Source organism: Paramormyrops kingsleyae, chromosome 5 (assembly GCF_048594095.1).
Source record: "Paramormyrops kingsleyae isolate MSU_618 chromosome 5, PKINGS_0.4, whole genome shotgun sequence".
Lineage (NCBI taxonomy): Eukaryota > Metazoa > Chordata > Actinopteri > Osteoglossiformes > Mormyridae > Paramormyrops > Paramormyrops kingsleyae.
The window spans coordinates 22,553,738-22,576,626 of NC_132801.1; the positions used below are offsets into that span (position 1 = coordinate 22,553,738).

At 41.5% G+C, this 22,889-nt stretch overlaps 1 protein-coding gene and 49 non-coding genes across 50 annotated transcripts; 49 read left to right on the top strand and 1 right to left on the bottom strand.

The window, feature by feature from the left end:
• Window positions 1-699: 699 nt before the first annotated feature.
• tmem101 (transmembrane protein 101) lies at window positions 700-4,867 on the bottom strand. The gene is made up of 4 exons (XM_023820783.2): window positions 4,701-4,867; window positions 4,049-4,229; window positions 3,827-3,973; window positions 700-2,669 (listed from the first exon to the last, which is right to left on the bottom strand). Exons 1-4 carry the CDS (start codon window positions 4,829-4,831, stop codon window positions 2,361-2,363), a joined length of 768 nt encoding a protein of 255 aa, XP_023676551.1. The 5' UTR covers window positions 4,832-4,867; the 3' UTR covers window positions 700-2,360.
• A 1,490-nt stretch (window positions 4,868-6,357) lies between these two features.
• On the top strand, window positions 6,358-6,469 carry trnal-caa (transfer RNA leucine (anticodon CAA)). The gene is made up of 2 exons: window positions 6,358-6,395; window positions 6,424-6,469. It is a non-coding gene; the product is annotated as a tRNA-Leu (tRNA).
• Window positions 6,470-6,636: 167 nt separating this feature from the next.
• trnal-caa (transfer RNA leucine (anticodon CAA)) lies at window positions 6,637-6,748 on the top strand. Its single transcript has 2 exons — window positions 6,637-6,674; window positions 6,703-6,748. It is a non-coding gene; the product is annotated as a tRNA-Leu (tRNA).
• Window positions 6,749-6,909: 161 nt separating this feature from the next.
• trnal-caa (transfer RNA leucine (anticodon CAA)) lies at window positions 6,910-7,021 on the top strand. Its single transcript has 2 exons — window positions 6,910-6,947; window positions 6,976-7,021. It is a non-coding gene; the product is annotated as a tRNA-Leu (tRNA).
• Window positions 7,022-7,188: 167 nt separating this feature from the next.
• Window positions 7,189-7,300, top strand: trnal-caa (transfer RNA leucine (anticodon CAA)). The gene is made up of 2 exons: window positions 7,189-7,226; window positions 7,255-7,300. It is a non-coding gene; the product is annotated as a tRNA-Leu (tRNA).
• A 161-nt stretch (window positions 7,301-7,461) lies between these two features.
• trnal-caa (transfer RNA leucine (anticodon CAA)) lies at window positions 7,462-7,573 on the top strand. The gene is made up of 2 exons: window positions 7,462-7,499; window positions 7,528-7,573. It is a non-coding gene; the product is annotated as a tRNA-Leu (tRNA).
• Window positions 7,574-7,740: 167 nt separating this feature from the next.
• Window positions 7,741-7,852, top strand: trnal-caa (transfer RNA leucine (anticodon CAA)). Its single transcript has 2 exons — window positions 7,741-7,778; window positions 7,807-7,852. It is a non-coding gene; the product is annotated as a tRNA-Leu (tRNA).
• A 167-nt stretch (window positions 7,853-8,019) lies between these two features.
• Window positions 8,020-8,131, top strand: trnal-caa (transfer RNA leucine (anticodon CAA)). Its single transcript has 2 exons — window positions 8,020-8,057; window positions 8,086-8,131. It is a non-coding gene; the product is annotated as a tRNA-Leu (tRNA).
• A 440-nt stretch (window positions 8,132-8,571) lies between these two features.
• Window positions 8,572-8,683, top strand: trnal-caa (transfer RNA leucine (anticodon CAA)). The gene is made up of 2 exons: window positions 8,572-8,609; window positions 8,638-8,683. It is a non-coding gene; the product is annotated as a tRNA-Leu (tRNA).
• A 161-nt stretch (window positions 8,684-8,844) lies between these two features.
• On the top strand, window positions 8,845-8,956 carry trnal-caa (transfer RNA leucine (anticodon CAA)). The gene is made up of 2 exons: window positions 8,845-8,882; window positions 8,911-8,956. It is a non-coding gene; the product is annotated as a tRNA-Leu (tRNA).
• A 167-nt stretch (window positions 8,957-9,123) lies between these two features.
• On the top strand, window positions 9,124-9,235 carry trnal-caa (transfer RNA leucine (anticodon CAA)). The gene is made up of 2 exons: window positions 9,124-9,161; window positions 9,190-9,235. It is a non-coding gene; the product is annotated as a tRNA-Leu (tRNA).
• Window positions 9,236-9,396: 161 nt separating this feature from the next.
• On the top strand, window positions 9,397-9,508 carry trnal-caa (transfer RNA leucine (anticodon CAA)). The gene is made up of 2 exons: window positions 9,397-9,434; window positions 9,463-9,508. It is a non-coding gene; the product is annotated as a tRNA-Leu (tRNA).
• A 167-nt stretch (window positions 9,509-9,675) lies between these two features.
• Window positions 9,676-9,787, top strand: trnal-uaa (transfer RNA leucine (anticodon UAA)). The gene is made up of 2 exons: window positions 9,676-9,713; window positions 9,742-9,787. It is a non-coding gene; the product is annotated as a tRNA-Leu (tRNA).
• A 1,390-nt stretch (window positions 9,788-11,177) lies between these two features.
• trnal-caa (transfer RNA leucine (anticodon CAA)) lies at window positions 11,178-11,289 on the top strand. Its single transcript has 2 exons — window positions 11,178-11,215; window positions 11,244-11,289. It is a non-coding gene; the product is annotated as a tRNA-Leu (tRNA).
• Window positions 11,290-11,729: 440 nt separating this feature from the next.
• On the top strand, window positions 11,730-11,841 carry trnal-caa (transfer RNA leucine (anticodon CAA)). Its single transcript has 2 exons — window positions 11,730-11,767; window positions 11,796-11,841. It is a non-coding gene; the product is annotated as a tRNA-Leu (tRNA).
• Window positions 11,842-12,281: 440 nt separating this feature from the next.
• On the top strand, window positions 12,282-12,393 carry trnal-caa (transfer RNA leucine (anticodon CAA)). The gene is made up of 2 exons: window positions 12,282-12,319; window positions 12,348-12,393. It is a non-coding gene; the product is annotated as a tRNA-Leu (tRNA).
• Window positions 12,394-12,560: 167 nt separating this feature from the next.
• Window positions 12,561-12,672, top strand: trnal-uaa (transfer RNA leucine (anticodon UAA)). The gene is made up of 2 exons: window positions 12,561-12,598; window positions 12,627-12,672. It is a non-coding gene; the product is annotated as a tRNA-Leu (tRNA).
• Window positions 12,673-12,839: 167 nt separating this feature from the next.
• On the top strand, window positions 12,840-12,951 carry trnal-caa (transfer RNA leucine (anticodon CAA)). Its single transcript has 2 exons — window positions 12,840-12,877; window positions 12,906-12,951. It is a non-coding gene; the product is annotated as a tRNA-Leu (tRNA).
• Window positions 12,952-13,391: 440 nt separating this feature from the next.
• Window positions 13,392-13,503, top strand: trnal-caa (transfer RNA leucine (anticodon CAA)). The gene is made up of 2 exons: window positions 13,392-13,429; window positions 13,458-13,503. It is a non-coding gene; the product is annotated as a tRNA-Leu (tRNA).
• Window positions 13,504-13,664: 161 nt separating this feature from the next.
• Window positions 13,665-13,776, top strand: trnal-caa (transfer RNA leucine (anticodon CAA)). The gene is made up of 2 exons: window positions 13,665-13,702; window positions 13,731-13,776. It is a non-coding gene; the product is annotated as a tRNA-Leu (tRNA).
• Window positions 13,777-13,943: 167 nt separating this feature from the next.
• trnal-uaa (transfer RNA leucine (anticodon UAA)) lies at window positions 13,944-14,055 on the top strand. The gene is made up of 2 exons: window positions 13,944-13,981; window positions 14,010-14,055. It is a non-coding gene; the product is annotated as a tRNA-Leu (tRNA).
• A 167-nt stretch (window positions 14,056-14,222) lies between these two features.
• Window positions 14,223-14,334, top strand: trnal-caa (transfer RNA leucine (anticodon CAA)). The gene is made up of 2 exons: window positions 14,223-14,260; window positions 14,289-14,334. It is a non-coding gene; the product is annotated as a tRNA-Leu (tRNA).
• A 440-nt stretch (window positions 14,335-14,774) lies between these two features.
• On the top strand, window positions 14,775-14,886 carry trnal-caa (transfer RNA leucine (anticodon CAA)). The gene is made up of 2 exons: window positions 14,775-14,812; window positions 14,841-14,886. It is a non-coding gene; the product is annotated as a tRNA-Leu (tRNA).
• A 161-nt stretch (window positions 14,887-15,047) lies between these two features.
• trnal-uaa (transfer RNA leucine (anticodon UAA)) lies at window positions 15,048-15,159 on the top strand. The gene is made up of 2 exons: window positions 15,048-15,085; window positions 15,114-15,159. It is a non-coding gene; the product is annotated as a tRNA-Leu (tRNA).
• Window positions 15,160-15,326: 167 nt separating this feature from the next.
• trnal-caa (transfer RNA leucine (anticodon CAA)) lies at window positions 15,327-15,438 on the top strand. Its single transcript has 2 exons — window positions 15,327-15,364; window positions 15,393-15,438. It is a non-coding gene; the product is annotated as a tRNA-Leu (tRNA).
• Window positions 15,439-15,605: 167 nt separating this feature from the next.
• Window positions 15,606-15,717, top strand: trnal-caa (transfer RNA leucine (anticodon CAA)). Its single transcript has 2 exons — window positions 15,606-15,643; window positions 15,672-15,717. It is a non-coding gene; the product is annotated as a tRNA-Leu (tRNA).
• A 161-nt stretch (window positions 15,718-15,878) lies between these two features.
• trnal-caa (transfer RNA leucine (anticodon CAA)) lies at window positions 15,879-15,990 on the top strand. The gene is made up of 2 exons: window positions 15,879-15,916; window positions 15,945-15,990. It is a non-coding gene; the product is annotated as a tRNA-Leu (tRNA).
• A 161-nt stretch (window positions 15,991-16,151) lies between these two features.
• On the top strand, window positions 16,152-16,263 carry trnal-caa (transfer RNA leucine (anticodon CAA)). The gene is made up of 2 exons: window positions 16,152-16,189; window positions 16,218-16,263. It is a non-coding gene; the product is annotated as a tRNA-Leu (tRNA).
• A 167-nt stretch (window positions 16,264-16,430) lies between these two features.
• trnal-caa (transfer RNA leucine (anticodon CAA)) lies at window positions 16,431-16,542 on the top strand. The gene is made up of 2 exons: window positions 16,431-16,468; window positions 16,497-16,542. It is a non-coding gene; the product is annotated as a tRNA-Leu (tRNA).
• Window positions 16,543-16,703: 161 nt separating this feature from the next.
• On the top strand, window positions 16,704-16,815 carry trnal-caa (transfer RNA leucine (anticodon CAA)). Its single transcript has 2 exons — window positions 16,704-16,741; window positions 16,770-16,815. It is a non-coding gene; the product is annotated as a tRNA-Leu (tRNA).
• A 167-nt stretch (window positions 16,816-16,982) lies between these two features.
• On the top strand, window positions 16,983-17,094 carry trnal-uaa (transfer RNA leucine (anticodon UAA)). Its single transcript has 2 exons — window positions 16,983-17,020; window positions 17,049-17,094. It is a non-coding gene; the product is annotated as a tRNA-Leu (tRNA).
• Window positions 17,095-17,261: 167 nt separating this feature from the next.
• trnal-uaa (transfer RNA leucine (anticodon UAA)) lies at window positions 17,262-17,373 on the top strand. The gene is made up of 2 exons: window positions 17,262-17,299; window positions 17,328-17,373. It is a non-coding gene; the product is annotated as a tRNA-Leu (tRNA).
• Window positions 17,374-17,540: 167 nt separating this feature from the next.
• Window positions 17,541-17,652, top strand: trnal-caa (transfer RNA leucine (anticodon CAA)). Its single transcript has 2 exons — window positions 17,541-17,578; window positions 17,607-17,652. It is a non-coding gene; the product is annotated as a tRNA-Leu (tRNA).
• A 161-nt stretch (window positions 17,653-17,813) lies between these two features.
• Window positions 17,814-17,925, top strand: trnal-caa (transfer RNA leucine (anticodon CAA)). Its single transcript has 2 exons — window positions 17,814-17,851; window positions 17,880-17,925. It is a non-coding gene; the product is annotated as a tRNA-Leu (tRNA).
• A 161-nt stretch (window positions 17,926-18,086) lies between these two features.
• Window positions 18,087-18,198, top strand: trnal-caa (transfer RNA leucine (anticodon CAA)). The gene is made up of 2 exons: window positions 18,087-18,124; window positions 18,153-18,198. It is a non-coding gene; the product is annotated as a tRNA-Leu (tRNA).
• Window positions 18,199-18,365: 167 nt separating this feature from the next.
• Window positions 18,366-18,477, top strand: trnal-caa (transfer RNA leucine (anticodon CAA)). The gene is made up of 2 exons: window positions 18,366-18,403; window positions 18,432-18,477. It is a non-coding gene; the product is annotated as a tRNA-Leu (tRNA).
• A 161-nt stretch (window positions 18,478-18,638) lies between these two features.
• Window positions 18,639-18,750, top strand: trnal-caa (transfer RNA leucine (anticodon CAA)). Its single transcript has 2 exons — window positions 18,639-18,676; window positions 18,705-18,750. It is a non-coding gene; the product is annotated as a tRNA-Leu (tRNA).
• Window positions 18,751-18,917: 167 nt separating this feature from the next.
• Window positions 18,918-19,029, top strand: trnal-caa (transfer RNA leucine (anticodon CAA)). Its single transcript has 2 exons — window positions 18,918-18,955; window positions 18,984-19,029. It is a non-coding gene; the product is annotated as a tRNA-Leu (tRNA).
• Window positions 19,030-19,190: 161 nt separating this feature from the next.
• Window positions 19,191-19,302, top strand: trnal-caa (transfer RNA leucine (anticodon CAA)). The gene is made up of 2 exons: window positions 19,191-19,228; window positions 19,257-19,302. It is a non-coding gene; the product is annotated as a tRNA-Leu (tRNA).
• Window positions 19,303-19,469: 167 nt separating this feature from the next.
• trnal-caa (transfer RNA leucine (anticodon CAA)) lies at window positions 19,470-19,581 on the top strand. Its single transcript has 2 exons — window positions 19,470-19,507; window positions 19,536-19,581. It is a non-coding gene; the product is annotated as a tRNA-Leu (tRNA).
• A 434-nt stretch (window positions 19,582-20,015) lies between these two features.
• On the top strand, window positions 20,016-20,127 carry trnal-uaa (transfer RNA leucine (anticodon UAA)). Its single transcript has 2 exons — window positions 20,016-20,053; window positions 20,082-20,127. It is a non-coding gene; the product is annotated as a tRNA-Leu (tRNA).
• A 167-nt stretch (window positions 20,128-20,294) lies between these two features.
• Window positions 20,295-20,406, top strand: trnal-uaa (transfer RNA leucine (anticodon UAA)). The gene is made up of 2 exons: window positions 20,295-20,332; window positions 20,361-20,406. It is a non-coding gene; the product is annotated as a tRNA-Leu (tRNA).
• Window positions 20,407-20,573: 167 nt separating this feature from the next.
• On the top strand, window positions 20,574-20,685 carry trnal-caa (transfer RNA leucine (anticodon CAA)). The gene is made up of 2 exons: window positions 20,574-20,611; window positions 20,640-20,685. It is a non-coding gene; the product is annotated as a tRNA-Leu (tRNA).
• A 161-nt stretch (window positions 20,686-20,846) lies between these two features.
• On the top strand, window positions 20,847-20,958 carry trnal-caa (transfer RNA leucine (anticodon CAA)). Its single transcript has 2 exons — window positions 20,847-20,884; window positions 20,913-20,958. It is a non-coding gene; the product is annotated as a tRNA-Leu (tRNA).
• Window positions 20,959-21,119: 161 nt separating this feature from the next.
• Window positions 21,120-21,231, top strand: trnal-caa (transfer RNA leucine (anticodon CAA)). The gene is made up of 2 exons: window positions 21,120-21,157; window positions 21,186-21,231. It is a non-coding gene; the product is annotated as a tRNA-Leu (tRNA).
• A 167-nt stretch (window positions 21,232-21,398) lies between these two features.
• On the top strand, window positions 21,399-21,510 carry trnal-caa (transfer RNA leucine (anticodon CAA)). Its single transcript has 2 exons — window positions 21,399-21,436; window positions 21,465-21,510. It is a non-coding gene; the product is annotated as a tRNA-Leu (tRNA).
• A 161-nt stretch (window positions 21,511-21,671) lies between these two features.
• trnal-caa (transfer RNA leucine (anticodon CAA)) lies at window positions 21,672-21,783 on the top strand. Its single transcript has 2 exons — window positions 21,672-21,709; window positions 21,738-21,783. It is a non-coding gene; the product is annotated as a tRNA-Leu (tRNA).
• A 165-nt stretch (window positions 21,784-21,948) lies between these two features.
• On the top strand, window positions 21,949-22,060 carry trnal-uaa (transfer RNA leucine (anticodon UAA)). Its single transcript has 2 exons — window positions 21,949-21,986; window positions 22,015-22,060. It is a non-coding gene; the product is annotated as a tRNA-Leu (tRNA).
• Window positions 22,061-22,494: 434 nt separating this feature from the next.
• On the top strand, window positions 22,495-22,606 carry trnal-uaa (transfer RNA leucine (anticodon UAA)). Its single transcript has 2 exons — window positions 22,495-22,532; window positions 22,561-22,606. It is a non-coding gene; the product is annotated as a tRNA-Leu (tRNA).
• Window positions 22,607-22,773: 167 nt separating this feature from the next.
• On the top strand, window positions 22,774-22,885 carry trnal-uaa (transfer RNA leucine (anticodon UAA)). Its single transcript has 2 exons — window positions 22,774-22,811; window positions 22,840-22,885. It is a non-coding gene; the product is annotated as a tRNA-Leu (tRNA).
• The last annotated feature ends 4 nt before the right edge of the window (window positions 22,886-22,889 follow it).

Here is a 22,889-nt window from a genome sequence, read left to right on the forward strand (position 1 = left end):
TGCAATTTAATTAAATCATAAGCCGGCTATGTGATATTCATGCCTTTCAGTAGAGTACAAGAGGAAAACAGGGCTGAATGGAAGCCGAACCTCTGAGCTGTACTCGGCTCTCTGATTTTTTGAACCCCAGGCAGTACATGCAAATTCCACAGGGAGAACTGCACCTGGACATTTCTAGTCGATCGCAACAGAACTCCTGCCTCAAACACCCACCCTTGCCAAAATAAACTATTGCGGTAACGGTAGTTCGCCAACTACCTCTGCTATAACAGAAACCACTAAATAACAGAAATTTTTCCCTAGCTAAAAAGTAAACATTTGTCGTGTTTGAAAATTAAAAGACCAACTACAAACAATCTTCATATAATTTTGCATCCAAACGAAAGACTTGAATTTGATCCTTGGTACCTATAGCATTGAAGTGATTAATAAAAAATACACTTATTTCCACTGTTAATACAAATGTCATAGTCATGCTGTCGTGTTATCTACATGAACATCCCATTTGTAAAGGAAATTAATCATCTTTTAATGACCTATATCTGGATTTAGGGAGGATTCATGTTCAAATGATCCATTATCCAGCAGGAGTTACACTGACCCTGGGTAAGCATTTAGGCTGACAGCCAACCTTCTCTCTTACCAGAATGAACAGGTTGTCATAGTTTAATTTTCATTTCAAAATGGAATCATGTCAGGTTGCATTTGCCAATATAATTTTATTATTGGAAACAAATCCTTTGAAAGGTCAAGATAAGATCCCTTTGTAAAACCGTCGACTTTACTTTTCAGTAACATACAAGTATTTGATTGACGTGAACAATTTCAAACAGTACTTCTATTTTCAAACAACCGTTTTCAGTGAATACTGTGTATCCTAATGTATCCATACTGCTTATTTAAATGACAAAAGCACAGCTGGTAAGAAAAATAATAATAATTTGTTACAATTTCTGACATTTTGTAAATAAGCAAGGAAATTTGTCAGCAAGTATATTTAAATAGCTGTGCTTCTTTACAGCAGCTTGAATGGATCTTAACGTACATTTCAGCTACTCTCTTTATAGCGTCTTTGATGAGAAAACTAACAAATGGCAAACAGTCTGCAGCACGGCCCCTTTGCCTGCAGTATTCATTTTCTCTTGTGAGAGGAATGCCATTCAATATTGTAAACGGGTCACTCTGCCACTAAGAGACTGACTGACTAGGGTTATTGATCCTTAACAGAAAAACTGTAATCCAGCAAAATTGGGAATATTTCAGTCTCCCAATAAATTACACCATGAGAGGGGAGAGAGAGGGCTAGAGAGAGAGACAACACCAAAACTGTCATAGAAAAGAATCTTTTTTTTTTTTGCTTTGAGCATTCTGATCTGGAACCAGATTTATCCAACATTAAGGTTTTTCTTGCAGTTGAATTAATACATCAGCATTGTGTTTCTGAGCATTATTACCCAGCTGCATCAGCGATGACCCAGGACTGTCAAACACATTGTCAAGCATGTTTCAACACCTAAACTATACATCTCAAACTGAGCGGCTCTTTGGTTACTCCTGCACTCCAACAAATTTAAAGATCCGGCCATAATGTTCAAACTTTACGGCTCTATCTAGTTCATTCCCTCCGTCTTCACTGTCCATAGGACACTGTTCATAGTCAAGAAAGTGTGAAAACAACAGATAAAGGTAAATATAAAGGAGAAAAAGAGAAATCCTCTTTGAATTAGTGATGATTAAAGACACCAAAATATTTCCTACTAAAAATCATTATTCAATCCATAAAATAAATTAAGTGGAACAGGCTCAACAATTACAGCTACGTATGGACTGAGGTACAATGGTTAAAAACGCTGTAGAAGGCAACAAGAAATGCAAATTAATTTAAAAGAAACTCCAAAGAAAATTAAGGCATTTCACCTGCAGATATAACATTTAAACCACGTAGTAAACAAGTACGTCTATTATGAGCACCTTAATGTGGTGAAACCAGTATCTCGTAAAACCAAAAAGTACATTTTGCTAATAAAGTCAAAATTTAAGAAATTAAAATGATAGTATGATTTGAACCAAAACACACAAATAAGTTTTTATAAAATAATGAGAACATCGAGGGATATTTTCTGCTGTTGCAGGAGAGCGGTTGGACAGAAAGATATTAGTGAAAGGCCTGCAGTGATGTGAGCCCCGATCACATGACCCTGTACCCACTCTCATACCCATCATGCTGGACATGCAGGAGTACCCATCCAGCCACAAGGACAGGAGATACAGTCAACCCCTGAGAAACCCATGTGACACTTCCCCTCCAAACAGACTGTTGTCCCAGGCAAATTTTTGGGTGGGGAGTCGCTTGGGGGCACTTAGCCGTCGGTGGCTAGGATGAGCGCTGCTCCAAAGACCCCCACGTTCTGCCCGATCAGCTTCATCTGGTTCCAGAACTCCACACGCTGGTTGTGGTGCCAATAGCCCACGTTGCCATCAATGAAGAGGACCACCAGAGGCAGCAGGGTGGCCAGGATCTGCGCAGCAAGGCATACGTAGCAGCCAGAGAGGAAGGACAGCGCCAAGACGCCGTACAGCACGAACAGCAACTGCAGGGTGAGCTCGCCCCCAGGAATGTGGTTCAGATAGGCCCGTCTGTCCTCTGGGCTGTGCTGCAGTGAATATGCCTGTGGAGAACAACATTATTGAACGGGAGTAGTTGTGACACAGGCCAATTACTAATTAGCTGCCCTTTCATTGATTTAGTTTGTATATTTTCTTGAAACCAGTCATCAATCTTTCAACTGCTAATCCAATATAGGGTCAAAAAGGAGCCTGGAGCCAAAGGCAGGCAAACAGCCCTGACAGGATGCTAATCAACTACAGGGCGCATACATTCACACACTAGGGGTGTACGTAGATGGGCATCAATGCGTCGCAATGAACTGATTAGAAGGGGTAGCGATTCAACTTCGTCGATCTGTTAAGTCAGAGTGGCCTGCAGATCGATCTTTCATTTTCCACAAAATAAAAAACTATGTATTGTCATTCCATTAATGGAATAAACGGCAAGGTTTCACTGATGGGAAGTGGCTCAGAGGTTAGCAGTTACCAGTATTAGTGATACTAGACAAAAATATGTTAGTTACTGATATCGGGCAAAATTTCCACATCAATGCACTACTAGTTAGCCCAGGAGAAACCAGCCAATCAGGTATCACGTCCTTCATGCCTTTGTTTAATTATGTACAGTTCAGTAGTTGGACTTCTTGAAAATGTATACTGGCTGCGTAATAATACCCATAAAAATGAATGTTCTGCAATTCTACTTTCTTTGTTGCATCCCATTAACAGTGTATAATTAATTCTCCATGGTCATATTTCTCTGTGAAGTTAGAAAAAAAGATTATCACATTAATCAAATAATCAATGAATCAAAATCAAACCATGGTAGAAATGAAAGATTTCTGATGCAATGATCTGACCCCTAAATTACTGAAATCAAATTGCCTTGGGGCTGATGATTTACAGTCCTAATAACTTTCAAACCTCACACACAAAGTGGGGAGGAGATTTACACCCCAAGTCCTGGAAATCTGAGCCAGCAGTGCTACCCACTGAGCGATGAAGCCATCCAATATAACGACACTGCTGTAAAAACATTTATAAAATGCTGTTGCTGTGTAAGGCATCATCATGTATAGGGAATGAATGGTTTTAATTTTATTATTATTAATATTATTCTTATATTTTCATACATTCATAATGCAAAATTGCAGCAGAGCCAACAGCAGCAATACAGAAGCAAATCAGGCAATGCAGACAGACCCACAAACAGTCCTACCATGCAAATCAAGTAGATGCCCAGGAAAACCTGCCCAGTGGACTGTAGGGACCTGGTGCGGGGTTTCTGTCGGTACACCTCCCCAGCACCGCTGGCCAGGACCAGAAACCCCCCAATGATGGCAAAGGCCCGGGAGTACATCCGCACCTGTGAGAGAGAGGAAGGTTAGCTGAGGTTCCCAAAGGCTAAAGTGGCCTGTTGGTTTGGTCCTGACAGCCATACCTTCAGCCAGTCGCTGTAGTGCACCTGCCCTCCCGCATAGGACACGTACGTGCTGATAGCCAGCTGGAGGGCAGCTCCCAGTGCAAACCATCTCCTCTTCACTCCAAAGGACATAAAGCTGGCACAAAGCACAGCAGCTCCCATGTCCAGATACAAATAGGGCACCTGAATATCAGGCTTCCTGGAGACACACACATTTAAATGTAATATTACAAGACAGAGAAAGCAGAATTCAGCTTACTTTTGCTAACAGTTGCTATGCTTATTACAATATGGAAGACTTTTGAAATAAGAAAATAAAAAATACATGCATGCTGTGAATCTACTTTGATAATCATCCTGGGTTTTAGTTATAACCAAAGACAATGAGCTGTAAATCTACAACTTTAACTTCATCAAAGAACTATTTTCAAAATGATTTCACTGTAAATCACAGAAGAGTGAATATGCAAACAGATAACTGGCACTGAAAATACAGACAGCACTTATTCAAGTAATAATCCAATAGCAATATATAACGATAATAAAACGCATGTGGGATTTACTGCTAGATATAAAAATCGCATTTCAAGTACGAAGCTGGATATCTATGTTACTCGTCAGAAACATTGCAACCAGACTCCAAAATATAAGCAAATCCCCAAATACTTACCGCTTAATATCCGCTCGTTCAGCAAACAACATGAGCATACTGAAGCAATTCCAAAATCCAAAACGCGTGAGGATAAACGCCCCGAAGCGGGTTAGGACCCTCAAGACCTTCTTTCTGTTGAAAGTAGCCATGCTATTATGAGCGGAAATGCACTGCGTGCAACTTCCGTTTCCTTTTTGTTTTCGGGACGACCGCGCGGAGTGACGTCACCGAACCAGGTGGGCGTTTTTTGAAAGACCACGTGGTATACTGGAGCCGGGAAAAGATGGTACAATGTGGATTACGGTGGTAGGTACAAAACCTGCACCAGGGTGCTGGGTACTATACTGGGTAACCGGTTGTGGAGGGATGGATGTATTTCATTAATGGTTTACCTGGTGTTAATCTACGAACGGCATGCAGCTTCTCTCAGGCTATAACAACCGGAGCTATTAGCTGTTTGATAAGCTGTTAGGTGTCAAATTGGAAAACATCGGATTTATACGATGTTAACAATATAAAATTTTGCATGGTATCAGTTTTCAGAACATTACAAAAACTGTAATTAAAAGTCTAAAAATATGTTTCCTGCAATTAAATTAATATCGTGATTATTAATTTTTTTCTGAATACATTTGGACTGACTTTGAAATCTTAGGCTGTATTATTTCAGTATTTACTTTGAGTTTTGATTATTTACATTTTATTTAGGAATGCATAAGAAAGATAAAATTGTGCACTTTAGCCCATGTGTTTATAAAGTTGTGCAATGAAATATCTGTCACTCATTGCAGCCCTGGGAAAACTGGAGGTAATGAAAGAAGTAAATGTTGTGTTGTGTTGTGTGGGAGGCTGGGTGGTCTAAGGAACCAGACGAAAAGTAAAGTGCCTTTAAAACTAATTGGGATTCTGCTCTTGAAACAAAGGTTTGGGTTCCCATTCAACCTCTGAAACATTTTTTAACAACTGCAGGATCATGTGTTCAACTGGTTTGTTTTGCTCTAGTGCTGTAAGTTAAAATTAAATCAGTACCCTTATGTCCATATGTTATGCAAGCAGTGCAGTCTAGTATCTCTCACGCATTATAGCATTGGGAAAGCTGGAGATGATGAGACAAGCATAATCAAATGTTCTTTCCAGAATGGCAAAGAGGTCTAAGGCAGGGATTCTCAACCCATGGGTCGTGACCAAAATTAGGGTCACGGCAAGTTCTGAAAGGGTTGTGAGGCAGAGTTGGAAATGTAAGCGTTTTAAAACCAGCAAGCTCCTATACTGATCCCCGATCAGATTAACCAGCCCCGATCCTAGAATAAGGTGGTTCAGGAGGTTACCCAGCCTTCCAAAGGGAGCCCTAAAAGCCGTGTGTTATTTTTATCTCACTCATTGGAGCATTGGGAAAGCTGAAGGTTATGAAGTGTTTTTCTGCCTGATTGGAATGGCTGTGTGCTGCTTCAAAATAAGTATCCTTTCAAGTTAAAGATTCTGGTCTCTTATGAGAGGTGCGGGTTCAAGTCCCACTTCTGACAGATGATTTTCATTTGACCAACTGCTTAGTATTAACCCAGTCCTTCAGGTTAAAGTTAAACCAGTACTCTAAACCTAAAGTGTTCGTTCTGTTTCACTCACCGTATCATTGGCAAAGATGAAGGTAATGAGAGAAGGTACTTTAAACGCCTTTGTCAGAATGGCCGAGCGGTCTAAGGCACCAGACTCAAGATAAACATCTTTCCAAAAATAATGGGTATTCTGGTCTCTGAAGAGAGGCGTGGGATCAAATCCCACTTCTGACAGTTGCTTTTTAATGACTGCAGCAGCATTTGCCCAGTTGCTTGGTATTAACCTAGTCCATCAGGTTAAAGTTAAACCAGTACTCTAAACCCCAAGTATTTGTTCCCTTTCACTCACCGTATTATTGGGAAAGGTGGAGGTAATGAGAGATAGTGCTTTAAATGCCTTTGTCAGAATGGCCGAGCGATCTAAGGCGCCAGACTCAAGATAGACATCTTTCTCAAGATAATGGGTATTCTGGTCTCTGAAGAGAGGTGTGGGTTCAAATCCCACTTCTGACAGATTCTTTTCAATAACTGCAGTTGACCAACTGCATGGTATTAACATAGTTCTTCAGGTTAAAGTTAAACCAGTACTCTAAACCCAAAGTGTTCATTCTGTTTCACTCACCGTATTATTGGGAAAGGTGGAGGTAATGAGAGATAACGCTTTAAATGTCTTCGTCAGAATGGCCGAGCGGTCTAAGGCGCCAGACTCAAGATAGACATCTTTCCAAAAATAATGGGTATTCTGGTCTCTGAAGAGAGGCGTGGGTTCAAATCCCACTTCTGACAGTTGCTTTTTAATGACTGCAGCAGCATTTGCCCAATTGCTTGGTATTAACCTAGTCCATCAGGTTAAAGTTAAACCAGTACTCTAAACCCCAAGTATTTGTTCCCTTTCACTCACCGTATTATTGGGAAAGGTGGAGGTAATGAGAGATAGTACTTTAAACACCTTTGTCAGAATGGCCGAGTGGTCTAAGGCGCCAGACTCAAGATAGACATCTTTCTCAAAATAATGGGTATTCTGGTCTCTGAAGAGAGGCGTGGGTTCAAATCCCACTTCTGACATATTCTTTTCAATAACTGCATTTGACCAACTGCATGGTATTAACATAGTTCTTCAGGTTAAAGTTAAACCAGTACTCTAAACCCAAAGTGTTCATTCTGTTTCACTCACTGTATTATTGGGAAAGGTGGAGGTAATGAGAGATAATGCTTTAAATGCCTTTGTCAGAATGGCCGAGTGGTCTAAGGCGCCAGACTCAAGATAGACATCTTTCCAAAAATAATGGGTATTCTGGTCTCTGAAGAGAGGCGTGGGTTCAAATCCCACTTCTGACAGTTGCTTTTTAATGACTGCAGCAGCATTTGCCCAATTGCTTGGTATTAACCTAGTCCATCAGGTTAAAGTTAAACCAGTACTCTAAACCCCAAGTATTTGTTCCCTTTCACTCACCGTATCATTGGGAAAGGTGGAGGTAATGAGAGATAGTGCTTTAAATGCCTTTGTCAGAATGGCCGAGCGGTCTAAGGCGCCAGACTTAAGATAAACATCTTTCTCAAAATAATGGGTATTCTGGTCTCTGAAGAGAGGCGTGGGTTCAAGTCCCACTTCTGACAGATGCTTTTTAATGACTGCAGCAGCATTTGACCAACTGCATGGTATTAACATAGTTCTTCAGGTTAAAGTTAAACCAGTACTCTAAAACCAAAGTGTTCCTTCCGTTTCACTCAACGTATCATTGGGAAAGGTGAAGGTAATGAGAGATAGTACTTTAAACTCCTTTGTCAGAATGGCCGAGTGGTCTAAGGCGCCAGCTTCAAGATAGACATCTTTCTCAAAATAATGGGTATTCTGGTCTCTGAAGAGAGGCGTGGGTTCAAATCCCACTTCTGACAGATTCTTTTCAATAACTGCATTTGACCAACTGCATGGTGTTAACATAGTTCTTCAGGTTAAAGTTAAACCAGTACTCTAAACCCAAAGTGTTCCTTCCGTTTCACTCACCGTATCATTGGGAAAGGTGAAGGTAATGAGAGAAGATACTTTAAAAGCTTTTGTCAGAATGGCGGGGTGGTCTAAGGCGCCAGACTCAAGATAGACATCTTTCCAAAAATAATGGGTATTCTGGTCTCTGAAGAGAGGCGTGGGTTCAAATCCCTGTTCTGACAGTTGCTTTTTAATGACTGCAGCAGCATTTGCCCAATTGCTTGGTATTAACCTAGTCCATCAAGTTAAAGTTAAACCAGTACTCTAAACCTCAAGTATTTGTTCCCTTTCACTCACCGTATTATTGGGAAAGGTGGAGGTAATGAGAGATAGTACTTTAAACGCCTTTGTCAGAATGGCCGAGCGGTCTAAGGCGCCAGACTCAAGATAGACATCTTTCTCAAAATAATGGGTATTCTGGTCTCTGAAGAGAGGCGTGGGTTCAAATCCCACTTCTGACATATTCTTTTCAATAACTGCATTTGACCAACTGCATGGTATTAACATAGTTCTTCAGGTTAAAGTTAAACCAGTACTCTAAACCCAAAGTGTTCATTCTGTTTCACTCACCGTATTATTGGGAAAGGTGGAGGTAATGAGAGATAGTGCTTTAAACGCCTTTGTCAGAATGGCCGAGTGGTCTAAGGCGCCAGACTCAAGATAAACATCTTTCCAAAAATAATGGGTATTCTGGTCTCTGAAGAGAGGCGTGGGTTCAAATCCCACTTCTGACAGTTGCTTTTTAATGACTGCAGCAGCATTTGCCCAATTGCTTGGTATTAACCTAGTCCATCAGGTTAAAGTTAAACCAGTACTCTAAACCCCAAGTATTTGTTCCCTTTCACTCACCGTATTATTGGGAAAGGTGGAGGTAATGAGAGATAGTGCTTTAAATGCCTTTGTCAGAATGGCCGAGTGGTCTAAGGCGCCAGACTCAAGATAGACATCTTTCTCAAAATAATGGGTATTCTGGTCTCTGAAGAGAGGCGTGGGTTCAAATCCCACTTCTGACATATTCTTTTCAATAACTGCATTTGACCAACTGCATGGTATTAACATAGTTCTTCAGGTTAAAGTTAAACCAGTACTCTAAACCCAAAGTGTTCATTCTGTTTCACTCACTGTATTATTGGGAAAGGTGGAGGTAATGAGAGATAATGCTTTAAATGCCTTTGTCAGAATGGCCGAGTGGTCTAAGGCGCCAGACTCAAGATAGACATCTTTCCAAAAATAATGGGTATTCTGGTCTCTGAAGAGAGGCGTGGGTTCAAATCCCACTTCTGACAGTTGCTTTTTAATGACTGCAGCAGCATTTGCCCAATTGCTTGGTATTAACCTAGTCCATCAGGTTAAAGTTAAACCAGTACTCTAAACCCCAAGTATTTGTTCCCTTTCACTCACCGTATCATTGGGAAAGGTGGAGGTAATGAGAGATAGTGCTTTAAATGCCTTTGTCAGAATGGCCGAGCGGTCTAAGGCGCCAGACTTAAGATAAACATCTTTCTCAAAATAATGGGTATTCTGGTCTCTGAAGAGAGGCGTGGGTTCAAGTCCCACTTCTGACAGATGCTTTTTAATGACTGCAGCAGCATTTGACCAACTGCATGGTATTAACATACACTCACCTAAAGGATTATTAGGAACACCATACTAATACGGTGTTTGACCCCCTTTCGCCTTCAGAACTGCCTTAATTCTACGTGGCATTGATTCAACAAGGTGCTGATAGCATTCTTTAGAAATGTTGGCCCATATTGATAGGATAGCATCTTGCAGTTGATGGAGATTTGTGGGATGCACATCCAGGGCACGAAGCTCCCGTTCCACCACATCCCAAAGATGCTCTATTGGGTTGAGATCTGGTGACTTTGGGGGCCATTTTAGTACAGTGAACTCATTGTCATGTTCAAGAAACCAATTTGAAATGATTCAAGCTTTGTGACATGGTGCATTATCCTGCTGGAAGTAGCCATCAGAGGATGGGTACATGGTGGTCATAAAGGGATGGACATGGTCAGAAACAATGCTCAGGTAGGCCGTGGCATTTAAACGATGCCCAATTGGCACTAAGGGGCCTAAAGTGTGCCAAGACAACATCCCCCACACCATTACACCACCACCACCAGCCTGCACAGTGGTAACAAGGCATGATGGATCCATGTTCTCATTCTGTTTACACCAAATTCTGACTCTACCATTTGAATGTCTCAACAGAAATCGAGACTCATCAGACCAGGCAACATTTCTCCAGTCTTCAACTGTCCAATTTTGGTGAGCTCGTGCAAATTGTAGCCTCTTTTTCCTATTTGTAGTGGAGATGAGTGGTACCCGGTGGGGTCTTCTGCTGTTGTAGCCCATCCGCCTCAAGGTTGTGCGTGTTGTGGCTTCACAAATGCTTTGCTGCATACCTCGGTTGTAACGAGTGGTTATTTCAGTCAAAGTTGCTCTTCTATCAGTTTGAATCAGTCGGCCCATTCTCCTCTGACCTCTAGCATCAACAAGGCATTTTTGCCCACAGGACTGCCGCATACTGGATGTTTTTCCCTTTGCACACCATTCTTTGTAAACCCTAGAAATGGTTGTGCGTGAAAATCCCAGTAACTGAGCAGATTGTGAAATACTCAGACCGGCCCGTCTGGCACCAACAACCATGCCACGCTCAAAATTGCTTAAATCACCTTTCTTTCCCATTCTGACATTCAGTTTGGAGTTCAGGAGATTGTCTTGACCAGGACCACACCCCTAAATGCATTGAAGCAACTGCCATGTGATTGGTTGATTAGATAATTGCATTAATGAGAAATTGAACAGGTGTTCCTAATAATCCTTTAGGTGAGTGTAGTTCTTCAGGTTAAAGTTAAACCAGTACTCTAAAACCAAAGTGTTCCTTCCGTTTCACTCAACGTATCATTGGGAAAGGTGGAGGTAATGAGAGATAGTACTTTAAACTCCTTTGTCAGAATGGCCGAGTGGTCTAAGGCGCCAGCTTCAAGATAGACATCTTTCTCAAAATAATGGGTATTCTGGTCTCTGAAGAGAGGCGTGGGTTCAAATCCCACTTCTGACAGATTCTTTTCAATAACTGCATTTGACCAACTGCATGGTGTTAACATAGTTCTTCAGGTTAAAGTTAAACCAGTACTCTAAACCCAAAGTGTTCCTTCCGTTTCACTCACCGTATCATTGGGAAAGGTGAAGGTAATGAGAGAAGATACTTTAAAAGCTTTTGTCAGAATGGCGGGGTGGTCTAAGGCGCCAGACTCAAGATAGACATCTTTCCAAAAATAATGGGTATTCTGGTCTCTGAAGAGAGGCGTGGGTTCAAATCCCTGTTCTGACAGTTGCTTTTTAATGACTGCAGCAGCATTTGCCCAATTGCTTGGTATTAACCTAGTCCATCAAGTTAAAGTTAAACCAGTACTCTAAACCTCAAGTATTTGTTCCCTTTCACTCACCGTATTATTGGGAAAGGTGGAGGTAATGAGAGCTAATGCTTTAAACGCGTTTGTCAGAATGGCCGAGTGGTCTAAGGCGCCAGACTCAAGATAAACATCTTTCTCAAGATAATGGGTATTCTGGTCTCTGAAGAGAGGCGTGGGTTCAAATCCCACTTCTGACAGTTGCTTTTTAATGACTGCAGCAGCATTTGCCCAATTGCTTGGTATTAACCTAGTCCATCAGGTTAAAGTTAAACCAGTACTCTAAACCCCAAGTATTTGTTCCCTTTCACTCACCGTATTATTGGGAAAGGTGGAGGTAATGAGAGATAGTACTTTAAACGCCTTTGTCAGAATGGCCGAGCGGTCTAAGGCGCCAGACTCAAGATAGACATCTTTCTCAAAATAATGGGTATTCTGGTCTCTGAAGAGAGCCGTTGGTTCAAATCCCACTTCTGACATATTCTTTTCAATAACTGCATTTGACCAACTGCATGGTATTAACGTAGTTCTTCAGGTTAAAGTTAAACCAGTACTCTAAACCCAAAGTGTTCATTCTGTTTCACTCACCGTATTATTGGGAAAGGTGGAGGTAATGAGAGATAGTACTTTAAATGCCTTTGTCAGAATGGCCGAGTGGTCTAAGGCGCCAGACTCAAGATAGACATCTTTCCAAAAATAATGGGTATTCTGGTCTCTGAAGAGAGGCGTGGGTTCAAATCCCACTTCTGACAGTTGCTTTTTAATGACTGCAGCAGCATTTGCCCAATTGCTTGGTATTAACCTAGTCCATCAGGTTAAAGTTAAACCAGTACTCTAAACCCCAAGTATTTGTTCCCTTTCACTCACCGTATCATTGGGAAAGGTGGAGGTAATGAGAGATAGTGCCTTAAATGCCTTTGTCAGAATGGCCGAGCGGTCTAAGGCGCCAGACTTAAGATAAACATCTTTCTCAAAATAATGGGTATTCTGGTCTCTGAAGAGAGGCGTGGGTTCAAGTCCCACTTCTGACAGATGCTTTTTAATGACTGCAGCAGCATTTGACCAACTGCATGGTATTAACATAGTTCTTCAGGTTAAAGTTAAACCAGTACTCTAAAACCAAAGTGTTCCTTCCGTGTCACTCAACGTATCATTGGGAAAGGTGAAGGTAATGAGAGATAGTACTTTAAACTCCTTTGTCAGAATGGCCGAGTGGTCTAAGGCGCCAGACTCAAGATAGATATCTTTCTCAAAATAATGGGTATTCTGGTCTCTGAAGAGAGGCGTGGGTTCAAATCCCACTTCTGACAGATTCTTTTCAATAACTGCATTTGACCAACTGCATGGTGTTAACATAGTTCTTCAGGTTAAAGTTAAACCAGTACTCTAAACCCAAAGTGTTCCTTCCGTTTCACTCACCGTATCATTGTGAAAGGTGAAGGTAATGAGAGAAGATACTTTAAAAGCTTTTGTCAGAATGGCCGAGTGGTCTAAGGCGCCAGACTCAAGATAGACATCTTTCCAAAAATAATGGGTATTCTGCTCTCTGAAGAGAGGCGTGGGTTCAAATCCCTGTTCTGACAGTTGCTTTTTAATGACTGCAGCAGCATTTGGCCAATTGCTTGGTATTAACCTAGTCCATCAGGTTAAAGTTAAACCAGTACTCTAAACCCCAAGTATTTGTTCCCTTTCACTCACCGTATTTTTGGGAAAGGTGGAGGTAATGAGAGATAGTACTTTAAATGCCTTTGTCAGAATGGCCGAGTGGTCTAAGGCGCCAGACTCAAGCTAGACATCTTTCTCAAGATAATGGGTATTCTGGTCTCTGAAGAGAGGCGTGGGTTCAAATCCCACTTCTGACAGACTCTTTTCAATAACTACATTTGACCAACTGCATGGTATTAACATAGTTCTTCAGGTTAAAGTTAAACCAGTACTCTAAACCCAAAGTGTTCGTTCCGTTTCACTCACCGTATCATTGGGAAAGGTGAAGGTAATGAGAGAAGATGCTTTAAACGCGTTTGTCAGAATGGCCGAGTGGTCTAAGGCGCCAGACTCAAGATAAACATCTTTCTCAAGATAATGGGTATTCTGGTCTCTGAAGAGAGGCGTGGGTTCAAATCCCACTTCTGACAGTTGCTTTTTAATGACTGCAGCAGCATTTGCCCAATTGCTTGGTATTAACCTAGTCCATCAGGTTAAAGTTAAACCAGTACTCTAAACCCCAAGTATTTGTTCCCTTTCACTCACCGTATCATTGGGAAAGGTGGAGGTAATGAGAGATAGTGCCTTAAATGCCTTTGTCAGAATGGCCGAGCGGTCTAAGGCGCCAGACTTAAGATAAACATCTTTCTCAAAATAATGGGTATTCTGGTCTCTGAAGAGAGGCGTGGGTTCAAGTCCCACTTCTGACAGATGCTTTTTAATGACTGCAGCAGCATTTGACCAACTGCATGGTATTAACATAGTTCTTCAGGTTAAAGTTAAACCAGTACTCTAAAACCAAAGTGTTCCTTCCGTGTCACTCAACGTATCATTGGGAAAGGTGAAGGTAATGAGAGATAGTACTTTAAACTCCTTTGTCAGAATGGCCGAGTGGTCTAAGGCGCCAGACTCAAGATAGATATCTTTCTCAAAATAATGGGTATTCTGGTCTCTGAAGAGAGGCGTGGGTTCAAATCCCACTTCTGACAGATTCTTTTCAATAACTGCATTTGACCAACTGCATGGTGTTAACATAGTTCTTCAGGTTAAAGTTAAACCAGTACTCTAAACCCAAAGTGTTCCTTCCGTTTCACTCACCGTATCATTGTGAAAGGTGAAGGTAATGAGAGAAGATACTTTAAAAGCTTTTGTCAGAATGGCCGAGTGGTCTAAGGCGCCAGACTCAAGATAGACATCTTTCCAAAAATAATGGGTATTCTGCTCTCTGAAGAGAGGCGTGGGTTCAAATCCCTGTTCTGACAGTTGCTTTTTAATGACTGCAGCAGCATTTGGCCAATTGCTTGGTATTAACCTAGTCCATCAGGTTAAAGTTAAACCAGTACTCTAAACCCCAAGTATTTGTTCCCTTTCACTCACCGTATTTTTGGGAAAGGTGGAGGTAATGAGAGATAGTACTTTAAACGCCTTTGTCAGAATGGCCGAGTGGTCTAAGGCGCCAGACTCAAGCTAGACATCTTTCTCAAGATAATGGGTATTCTGGTCTCTGAAGAGAGGCGTGGGTTCAAATCCCACTTCTGACAGACTCTTTTCAATAACTGCATTTGACCAACTGCATGGTATTAACATAGTTCTTCAGGTTAAAGTTAAACCAGTACTCTAAACCCAAAGTGTTCGTTCCGTTTCACTCACCGTATCATTGGGAAAGGTGAAGGTAATGAGAGAAGATGCTTTAAATGTCTTTGTCAGAATGGCCGAGCGGTCTAAGGCGCCAGACTTAAGATAAACATCTTTCTCAAAATAATGGGAGTTCTGGTCTCTGAAGAGAGGCGTGGGTTCAAGTCCCACTTCTGACAGATGCTTTTTAATGACTGTAGCAGCATTTGACCAACAGCATGGTATTGACATAGTTCTTCAGGTTAAAGTTAAACCAGTACTCTAAACCCAAAGTGTTCGTTCCGTTTCACTCACCGTATCATTGGGAAAGGTGAAGGTAATGAGAGAAGATGCTTTAAATGTCTTTGTCAGAATGGCCGAGCGGTCTAAGGCGCCAGACTTAAGATAAGCATCTTTCTCAAAATAATGGGTATTCTGGTCTCTGAAGAGGGGCGTGGGTTCAAAACCCACTTCTGACAGTTGCTTTTTAATGACTGCAGTAGCATTTGCCCAATTGCTTGGTATTAACCTAGTCCATCAGGTTAAAGTTAAACCAGTACTCTAAACCCCAAGTATTTGTTCCCTTTCACTCACCGTATTTTTGGGAAAGGTGGAGGTAATGAAAAATAGTACTTTAAACGCCTTTGTCAGAATGGCCGAGTGGTCTAAGGCGCCAGACTCAAGCTAGACATCTTTCTCAAAATAATGGGTATTCTGGTCTCTGAAGAGAGGCGTGGGTTCAAATCCCATTTCTGACAGACTCTTTTCAATAACTGCATTTGACCAACTGCATGGTATTAACATAGTTCTTCAGGTTAAAGTTAAACCAGTACTCTAAACCCAAAGTGTTCATTCTGTTTCACTCACCGTATTATTGGGAAAGGTGGAGGTAATGAGAGATAGTACTTTAAACTCCTTTGTCAGAATGGCCGAGTGGTCTAAGGCGCCAGACTCAAGATAGACATCTTTCCAAAAATAATGGGTATTCTGGTCTCTGAAGAGAGGCGTCGGTTCAAATCCCACTTCTGACATATTCTTTTCAATAACTGCATTTGACCAACTGCATGGTATTAACATAGTTCTTCAGGTTAAAGTTAAACCAGTACTCTAAACCCAAAGTGTTCATTCTGTTTCACTCACCGTATTATTGGGAAAGGTGGAGGTAATGAGAGATAGTACTTTAAATGCCTTTGTCAGATTGGCCGAGTGGTCTAAGGCGCCAGACTCAAGATAGACATCTTTCCAAAAATAATGGGTATTCTGGTCTCTGAAGAGAGGCGTGGGTTCAAATCCCACTTCTGACAGTTGCTTTTTAATGACTGCAGCAGCATTTGCCCAATTGCTTGGTATTAACCTAGTCCATCAGGTTAAAGTTAAACCAGTACTCTAAACCCCAAGTATTTGTTCCCTTTCACTCACCGTATCATTGGGAAAGGTGGAGGTAATGAGAGATAGTGCTTTAAATGCCTTTGTCAGAATGGCCGAGCGGTCTAAGGCGCCAGACTCAAGATAGACATCTTTCTCAAGATAATGGGTATTCTGGTCTCTGAAGAGAGGCGTGGGTTCAAATCCCACTTCTGACAGATTCTTTTCAATAACTGCATTTGACCAACTGCATGGTATTAACATAGTTCTTCAGGTTAAAGTTAAACCAGTACTCTAAACCCAAAGTGTTCATTCTGTTTCACTCACCGTATTATTGGGAAAGGTGGAGGTAATGAGAGATAATGCTTTTAACGCCTTTGTCAGAATGGCCGAGTGGTCTAAGGCGCCAGACTCAAGATAGACATCTTTCCAAAAATAATGGGTATTCTGGTCTCTGAAGAGAGGCGTGGGTTCAAGTCCCACTTCTGACAGATGCTTTTTAATGACTGCAGCAGCATTTGACCAACTGCATGGTATTAACATAGTCCTTCAGATTAAAGTTAAACCAGTACTCTAAACCCAAAGTGTTCGTTCCGTTTCACTCACCGTATCATTGGGAAAGGTGAAGGTAATGAGAGAAGATGCTTTAAATGTCTTTGTCAGAATGGCCGAGCGGTCTAAGGCGCCAGACTTAAGATAAACATCTTTCTCAAAATAATGGGCGTTCTGGTCTCTGAAGAGAGGCGTGGGTTCAAGTCCCACTTCTGACAGATGCTTTTTAATGACTGTAGCAGCATTTGACCAACTGCATGGTATTAACATAGTTCTTCAGGTTAAAGTTAAACCAGTACTCTAAACCCAAAGTGTTCGTTCCGTTTCACTCACCGTATCATTGGGAAAGGTGAAGGTAATGAGAGAAGATGCTTTAAATGTCTTTGTCAGAATGGCCGAGCGGTCTAAGGCGCCAGACTTAAGATAAGCATCTTTCTCAAAATAATGGGTATTCTGGTCTCTGAAGAGGGGCGTGGGTTCAAAACCCACTTCTGACAGTTGCTTTTTAATGACTGCAGTAGCATTTGCCCAATTGCTTGGTATTAACCTAGTCCATCAGGTTAAAGTTAAACCAGTACTCTAAACCCCAAGTATTTGTTCCCTTTCACTCACCGTATTTTTGGGAAAGGTGGAGGTAATGAGAAATAGTACTTTAAACGCCTTTGTCAGAATGGCCGAGTGGTCTAAGGCGCCAGACTCAAGCTAGACATCTTTCTCAAAATAATGGGTATTCTGGTCTCTGAAGAGAGGCGTGGGTTCAAATCCCACTTCTGACAGACTCTTTTCAATAACTGCATTTGACCAACTGCATGGTATTAACATAGTTCTTCAGGTTAAAGTTAAACCAGTACTCTAAAACCAAAGTGTTTCTTCCGTTTAACTCATCGTATCATTGAGAAAGGTGAAGGTAATGAGAGATAGTGCTTTAAAAGCTTTTGTCAGAATGGCCGAGTGGTCTAAGGCGCCAGACTCAAGATAAACATCTTTCTCAAAATAATGGGTATTCTGGTCTCTGAAGAGAGGCGTGGGTTCAAATCCCACTTCTGACATATTCTTTTCAATAACTGCATTTGACCAACTGCATGGTATTAACATAGTTCTTCAGGTTAAAGTTAAACCAGTACTCTAAACCCAAAGTGTTCATTCTGTTTCACTCACCGTATTATTGGGAAAGGTGGAGGTAATGAGAGATAGTACTTTAAATGCCTTTGTCAGAATGGCCGAGTGGTCTAAGGCGCCAGACTCAAGATAGACATCTTTCCAAAAATAATGGGTATTCTGGTCTCTGAAGAGAGGCGTGGGTTCAAATCCCACTTCTGACAGTTGCTTTTTAATGACTGCAGCAGCATTTGACCAACTGCATGGTATTAACATAGTTCTTCAGGTTAAAGTTAAACCAGTACTCTAAACCCAAAGTATTTGTTCCCTTTCACTCACCGTATCATTGGGAAAGGTGGAGGTAATGAGAGATAGTGCTTTAAATGCCTTTGTCAGAATGGCCGAGTGGTCTAAGGCGCCAGACTCAAGATAAACATCTTTCTCAAAATAATGGGTATTCTGGTCTCTGAAGAGAGGCGTGGGTTCAAATCCCACTTCTGACATATTCTTTTCAATAACTGCATTTGACCAACTGCATGGTATTAACATAGTTCTTCAGGTTAAAGTTAAACCAGTACTCTAAACCCAAAGTGTTCATTCTGTTTCACTCACCGTATTATTGGGAAAGGTGGAGGTAATGAGAGATAGTACTTTAAATGCCTTTGTCAGAATGGCCGAGTGGTCTAAGGCGCCAGACTCAAGATAGACATCTTTCCAAAAATAATGGGTATTCTGGTCTCTGAAGAGAGGCGTGGGTTCAAATCCCACTTCTGACAGTTGCTTTTTAATGACTGCAGCAGCATTTGACCAACTGCATGGTATTAACATAGTTCTTCAGGTTAAAGTTAAACCAGTACTCTAAACCCCAAGTATTTGTTCCCTTTCACTCACCGTATCATTGGGAAAGGTGGAGGTAATGAGAGATAGTGCTTTAAATGCCTTTGTCAGAATGGCCGAGCGGTCTAAGGCGCCAGACTCAAGATAGAGATCTTTCTCAAGATAATGGGTATTCTGGTCTCTGAAGAGAGGCGTGGGTTCAAATCCCACTTCTGACAGATTCTTTTCAATAACTGCATTTGACCAACTGCATGGTATTAACATAGTTCTTCAGGTTAAAGTTAAACCAGTACTCTAAACCCAAAGTGTTCATTCTGTTTCACTCACCGTATTATTGGGAAAGGTGGAGGTAATGAGAGATAGTACTTTAAATGCCTTTGTCAGAATGGCCGAGTGGTCTAAGGCGCCAGACTCAAGATAGACATCTTTCCAAAAATAATGGGTATTCTGGTCTCTGAAGAGAGGCGTGGGTTCAAATCCCACTTCTGACAGTTGCTTTTTAATGACTGCAGCAGCATTTGACCAACTGCATGGTATTAACATAGTTCTTCAGGTTAAAGTTAAACCAGTACTCTAAACCCCAAGTATTTGTTCCCTTTCACTCACCGTATCATTGGGAAAGGTGGAGGTAATGAGAGATAGTGCTTTAAATGCCTTTGTCAGAATGGCCGAGCGGTCTAAGGCGCCAGACTCAAGATAGACATCTTTCTCAAGATAATGGGTATTCTGGTCTCTGAAGAGAGGCGTGGGTTCAAATCCCACTTCTGACAGATTCTTTTCAATAACTGCATTTGACCAACTGCATGGTATTAACATAGTTCTTCAGGTTAAAGTTAAACCAGTACTCTAAACCCAAAGTGTTCATTCTGTTTCACTCACCGTATTATTGGGAAAGGCGGAGGTAATGAGAGATAATGCTTTTAACGCCTTTGTCAGAATGGTGGAGCGGTCTAAGGCGCCAGACTTAAGATAAACATCTTTCTCAAAATAATGGGTATTCTGGTCTCTGAAGAGGGGCGTGGGTTCAAATCCCACTTCTGACAGACTCTTTTCAATAACTGCATTTGACCAACTGCATGGTATTAACATAGTTCTTCAGGTTAAAGTTAAACCAGTACTCTAAACCCAAAGTGTTCGTTCCGTTTCACTCACCGTATCATTGGGAAAGGTGAAGGTAATGAGAGAAGATGCTTTAAATGTCTTTGTCAGAATGGCCGAGCGGTCTAAGGCGCCAGACTTAAGATAAACATCTTTCTCAAAATAATGGGCGTTCTGGTCTCTGAAGAGAGGCGTGGGTTCAAGTCCCACTTCTGACAGATGCTTTTTAATGACTGTAGCAGCATTTGACCAACTGCATGGTATTAACATAGTTCTTCAGGTTAAAGTTAAACCAGTACTCTAAACCCAAAGTGTTCGTTCCGTTTCACTCACCGTATCATTGGGAAAGGTGAAGGTAATGAGAGAAGATGCTTTAAATGTCTTTGTCAGAATGGCCGAGCGGTCTAAGGCGCCAGACTTAAGATAAGCATCTTTCTCAAAATAATGGGTATTCTGGTCTCTGAAGAGGGGCGTGGGTTCAAAACCCACTTCTGACAGTTGCTTTTTAATGACTGCAGTAGCATTTGCCCAATTGCTTGGTATTAACCTAGTCCATCAGGTTAAAGTTAAACCAGTACTCTAAACCCCAAGTATTTGTTCCCTTTCACTCACCGTATTTTTGGGAAAGGTGGAGGTAATGAGAAATAGTACTTTAAACGCCTTTGTCAGAATGGCCGAGTGGTCTAAGGCGCCAGACTCAAGCTAGACATCTTTCTCAAAATAATGGGTATTCTGGTCTCTGAAGAGAGGCGTGGGTTCAAATCCCACTTCTGACAGACTCTTTTCAATAACTGCATTTGACCAACTGCATGGTATTAACATAGTTCTTCAGGTTAAAGTTAAACCAGTACTCTAAACCCAAAGTGTTCCTTCCGTTTCACTCACCGTATCATTGGGAAAGGTGAAGGTAATGAGAGAAGATACTTTAAAAGCTTTTGTCAGAATGGCCGAGTGGTCTAAGGCGCCAGACTCAAGATAGACATCTTTCTCAAAATAATGGGTATTCTGGTCTCTGAAGAGAGGCGTGGGTTCAAATCCCACTTCTGACATATTCTTTTCAATAACTGCATTTGACCAACTGCATGGTATTAACATAGTTCTTCAGGTTAAAGTTAAACCAGTACTCTAAACCCAAAGTGTTCATTCTGTTTCACTCACCGTATTATTGGGAAAGGTGGAGGTAATGAGAGATAGTACTTTAAATGCTTCTGTCAGAATGGCCGAGTGGTCTAAGGCGCCAGACTCAAGATAGACATCATTCCAAAAATAATGGGTATTCTGGTCTCTGAAGAGAGGCGTGGGTTCAAATCCCACTTCTGACAGTTGCTTTTTAATGACTGCAGCAGCATTTGACCAACTGCATGGTATTCGCCCAGTCCATCAGGTTAAAGTTAAACCAGTACTCTAAACCCCAAGTATTTGTTCCCTTTCACTCACCGTATCATTGGGAAAGGTGGTGGTAATGAGAGATAGTGCTTTAAATGCCTTTGTCAGAATGGCCGAGCGGTCTAAGGCGCCAGACTCAAGATAAACATCTTTCTCAAGATAATGGGTATTCTGGTCTCTGAAGAGAGGCGTGGGTTCAAATCCCACTTCTGACAGATTCTTTTCAATAACTGCATTTGACCAACTGCATGGTATTAACATAGTTCTTCAGGTTAAAGTTGAACCAGTACTCTAAACCCAAAGTGTTCATTCTGTTTCACTCACCGTATTATTGGGAAAGGTGGAGGTAATGAGAGATAATGCTTTTAACGCCTTTGTCAGAATGGCCGAGTGGTCTAAGGCGCCAGACTCAAGATAGACATCTTTCCAAAAATAATGGGTATTCTGGTCTCTGAAGAGAGGCGTGGGTTCAAGTCCCACTTCTGACAGATGCTTTTTAATGACTGCAGCAGCATTTGACCAACTGCATGGTATTAACATAGTTCTTCAGGTTAAAGTTAAACCAGTACTCTAAACCCAGTGTTCGTTCCGTTTCACTCACCGTATCATTGGGAAAGGTGAAGGTAATGAGAGAAGATGCTTTAAATGTGTTTGTCAGAATGGCCGAGCGGTCTAAGGCGCCAGACTTAAGATAAACATCTTTCTCAAAATAATGGGTATTCTGGTCTCTGAAGAGAGGCGTGGGTTCAAATCCCACTTCTGACAGATTCTTTTCAATAACTGCATTTGACCAACTGCATGGTATTAACATAGTTCTTCAGGTTAAAGTTAAACCAGTACTCTAAACCCAAAGTGTTCATTCTGTTTCACTCACCGTATTATTGGGAAAGGCGGAGGTAATGAGAGATAATGCTTTTAACGCCTTTGTCAGAATGGTGGAGCGGTCTAAGGCGCCAGACTTAAGATAAACATCTTTCTCAAAATAATGGGTATTCTGGTCTCTGAAGAGGGGCGTGGGTTCAAATCCCACTTCTGACAGACTCTTTTCAATAACTGCATTTGACCAACTGCATGGTATTAACATAGTTCTTCAGGTTAAAGTTAAACCAGTACTCTAAACCCAAAGTGTTCGTTCCGTTTCACTCACCGTATCATTGGGAAAGGTGAAGGTAATGAGAGAAGATGCTTTAAATGTCTTTGTCAGAATGGCCGAGCGGTCTAAGGCGCCAGACTTAAGATAAACATCTTTCTCAAAATAATGGGCGTTCTGGTCTCTGAAGAGAGGCGTGGGTTCAAGTCCCACTTCTGACAGATGCTTTTTAATGACTGTAGCAGCATTTGACCAACTGCATGGTATTAACATAGTTCTTCAGGTTAAAGTTAAACCAGTACTCTAAACCCAAAGTGTTCGTTCCGTTTCACTCACCGTATCATTGGGAAAGGTGAAGGTAATGAGAGAAGATGCTTTAAATGTCTTTGTCAGAATGGCCGAGCGGTCTAAGGCGCCAGACTTAAGATAAGCATCTTTCTCAAAATAATGGGTATTCTGGTCTCTGAAGAGGGGCGTGGGTTCAAAACCCACTTCTGACAGTTG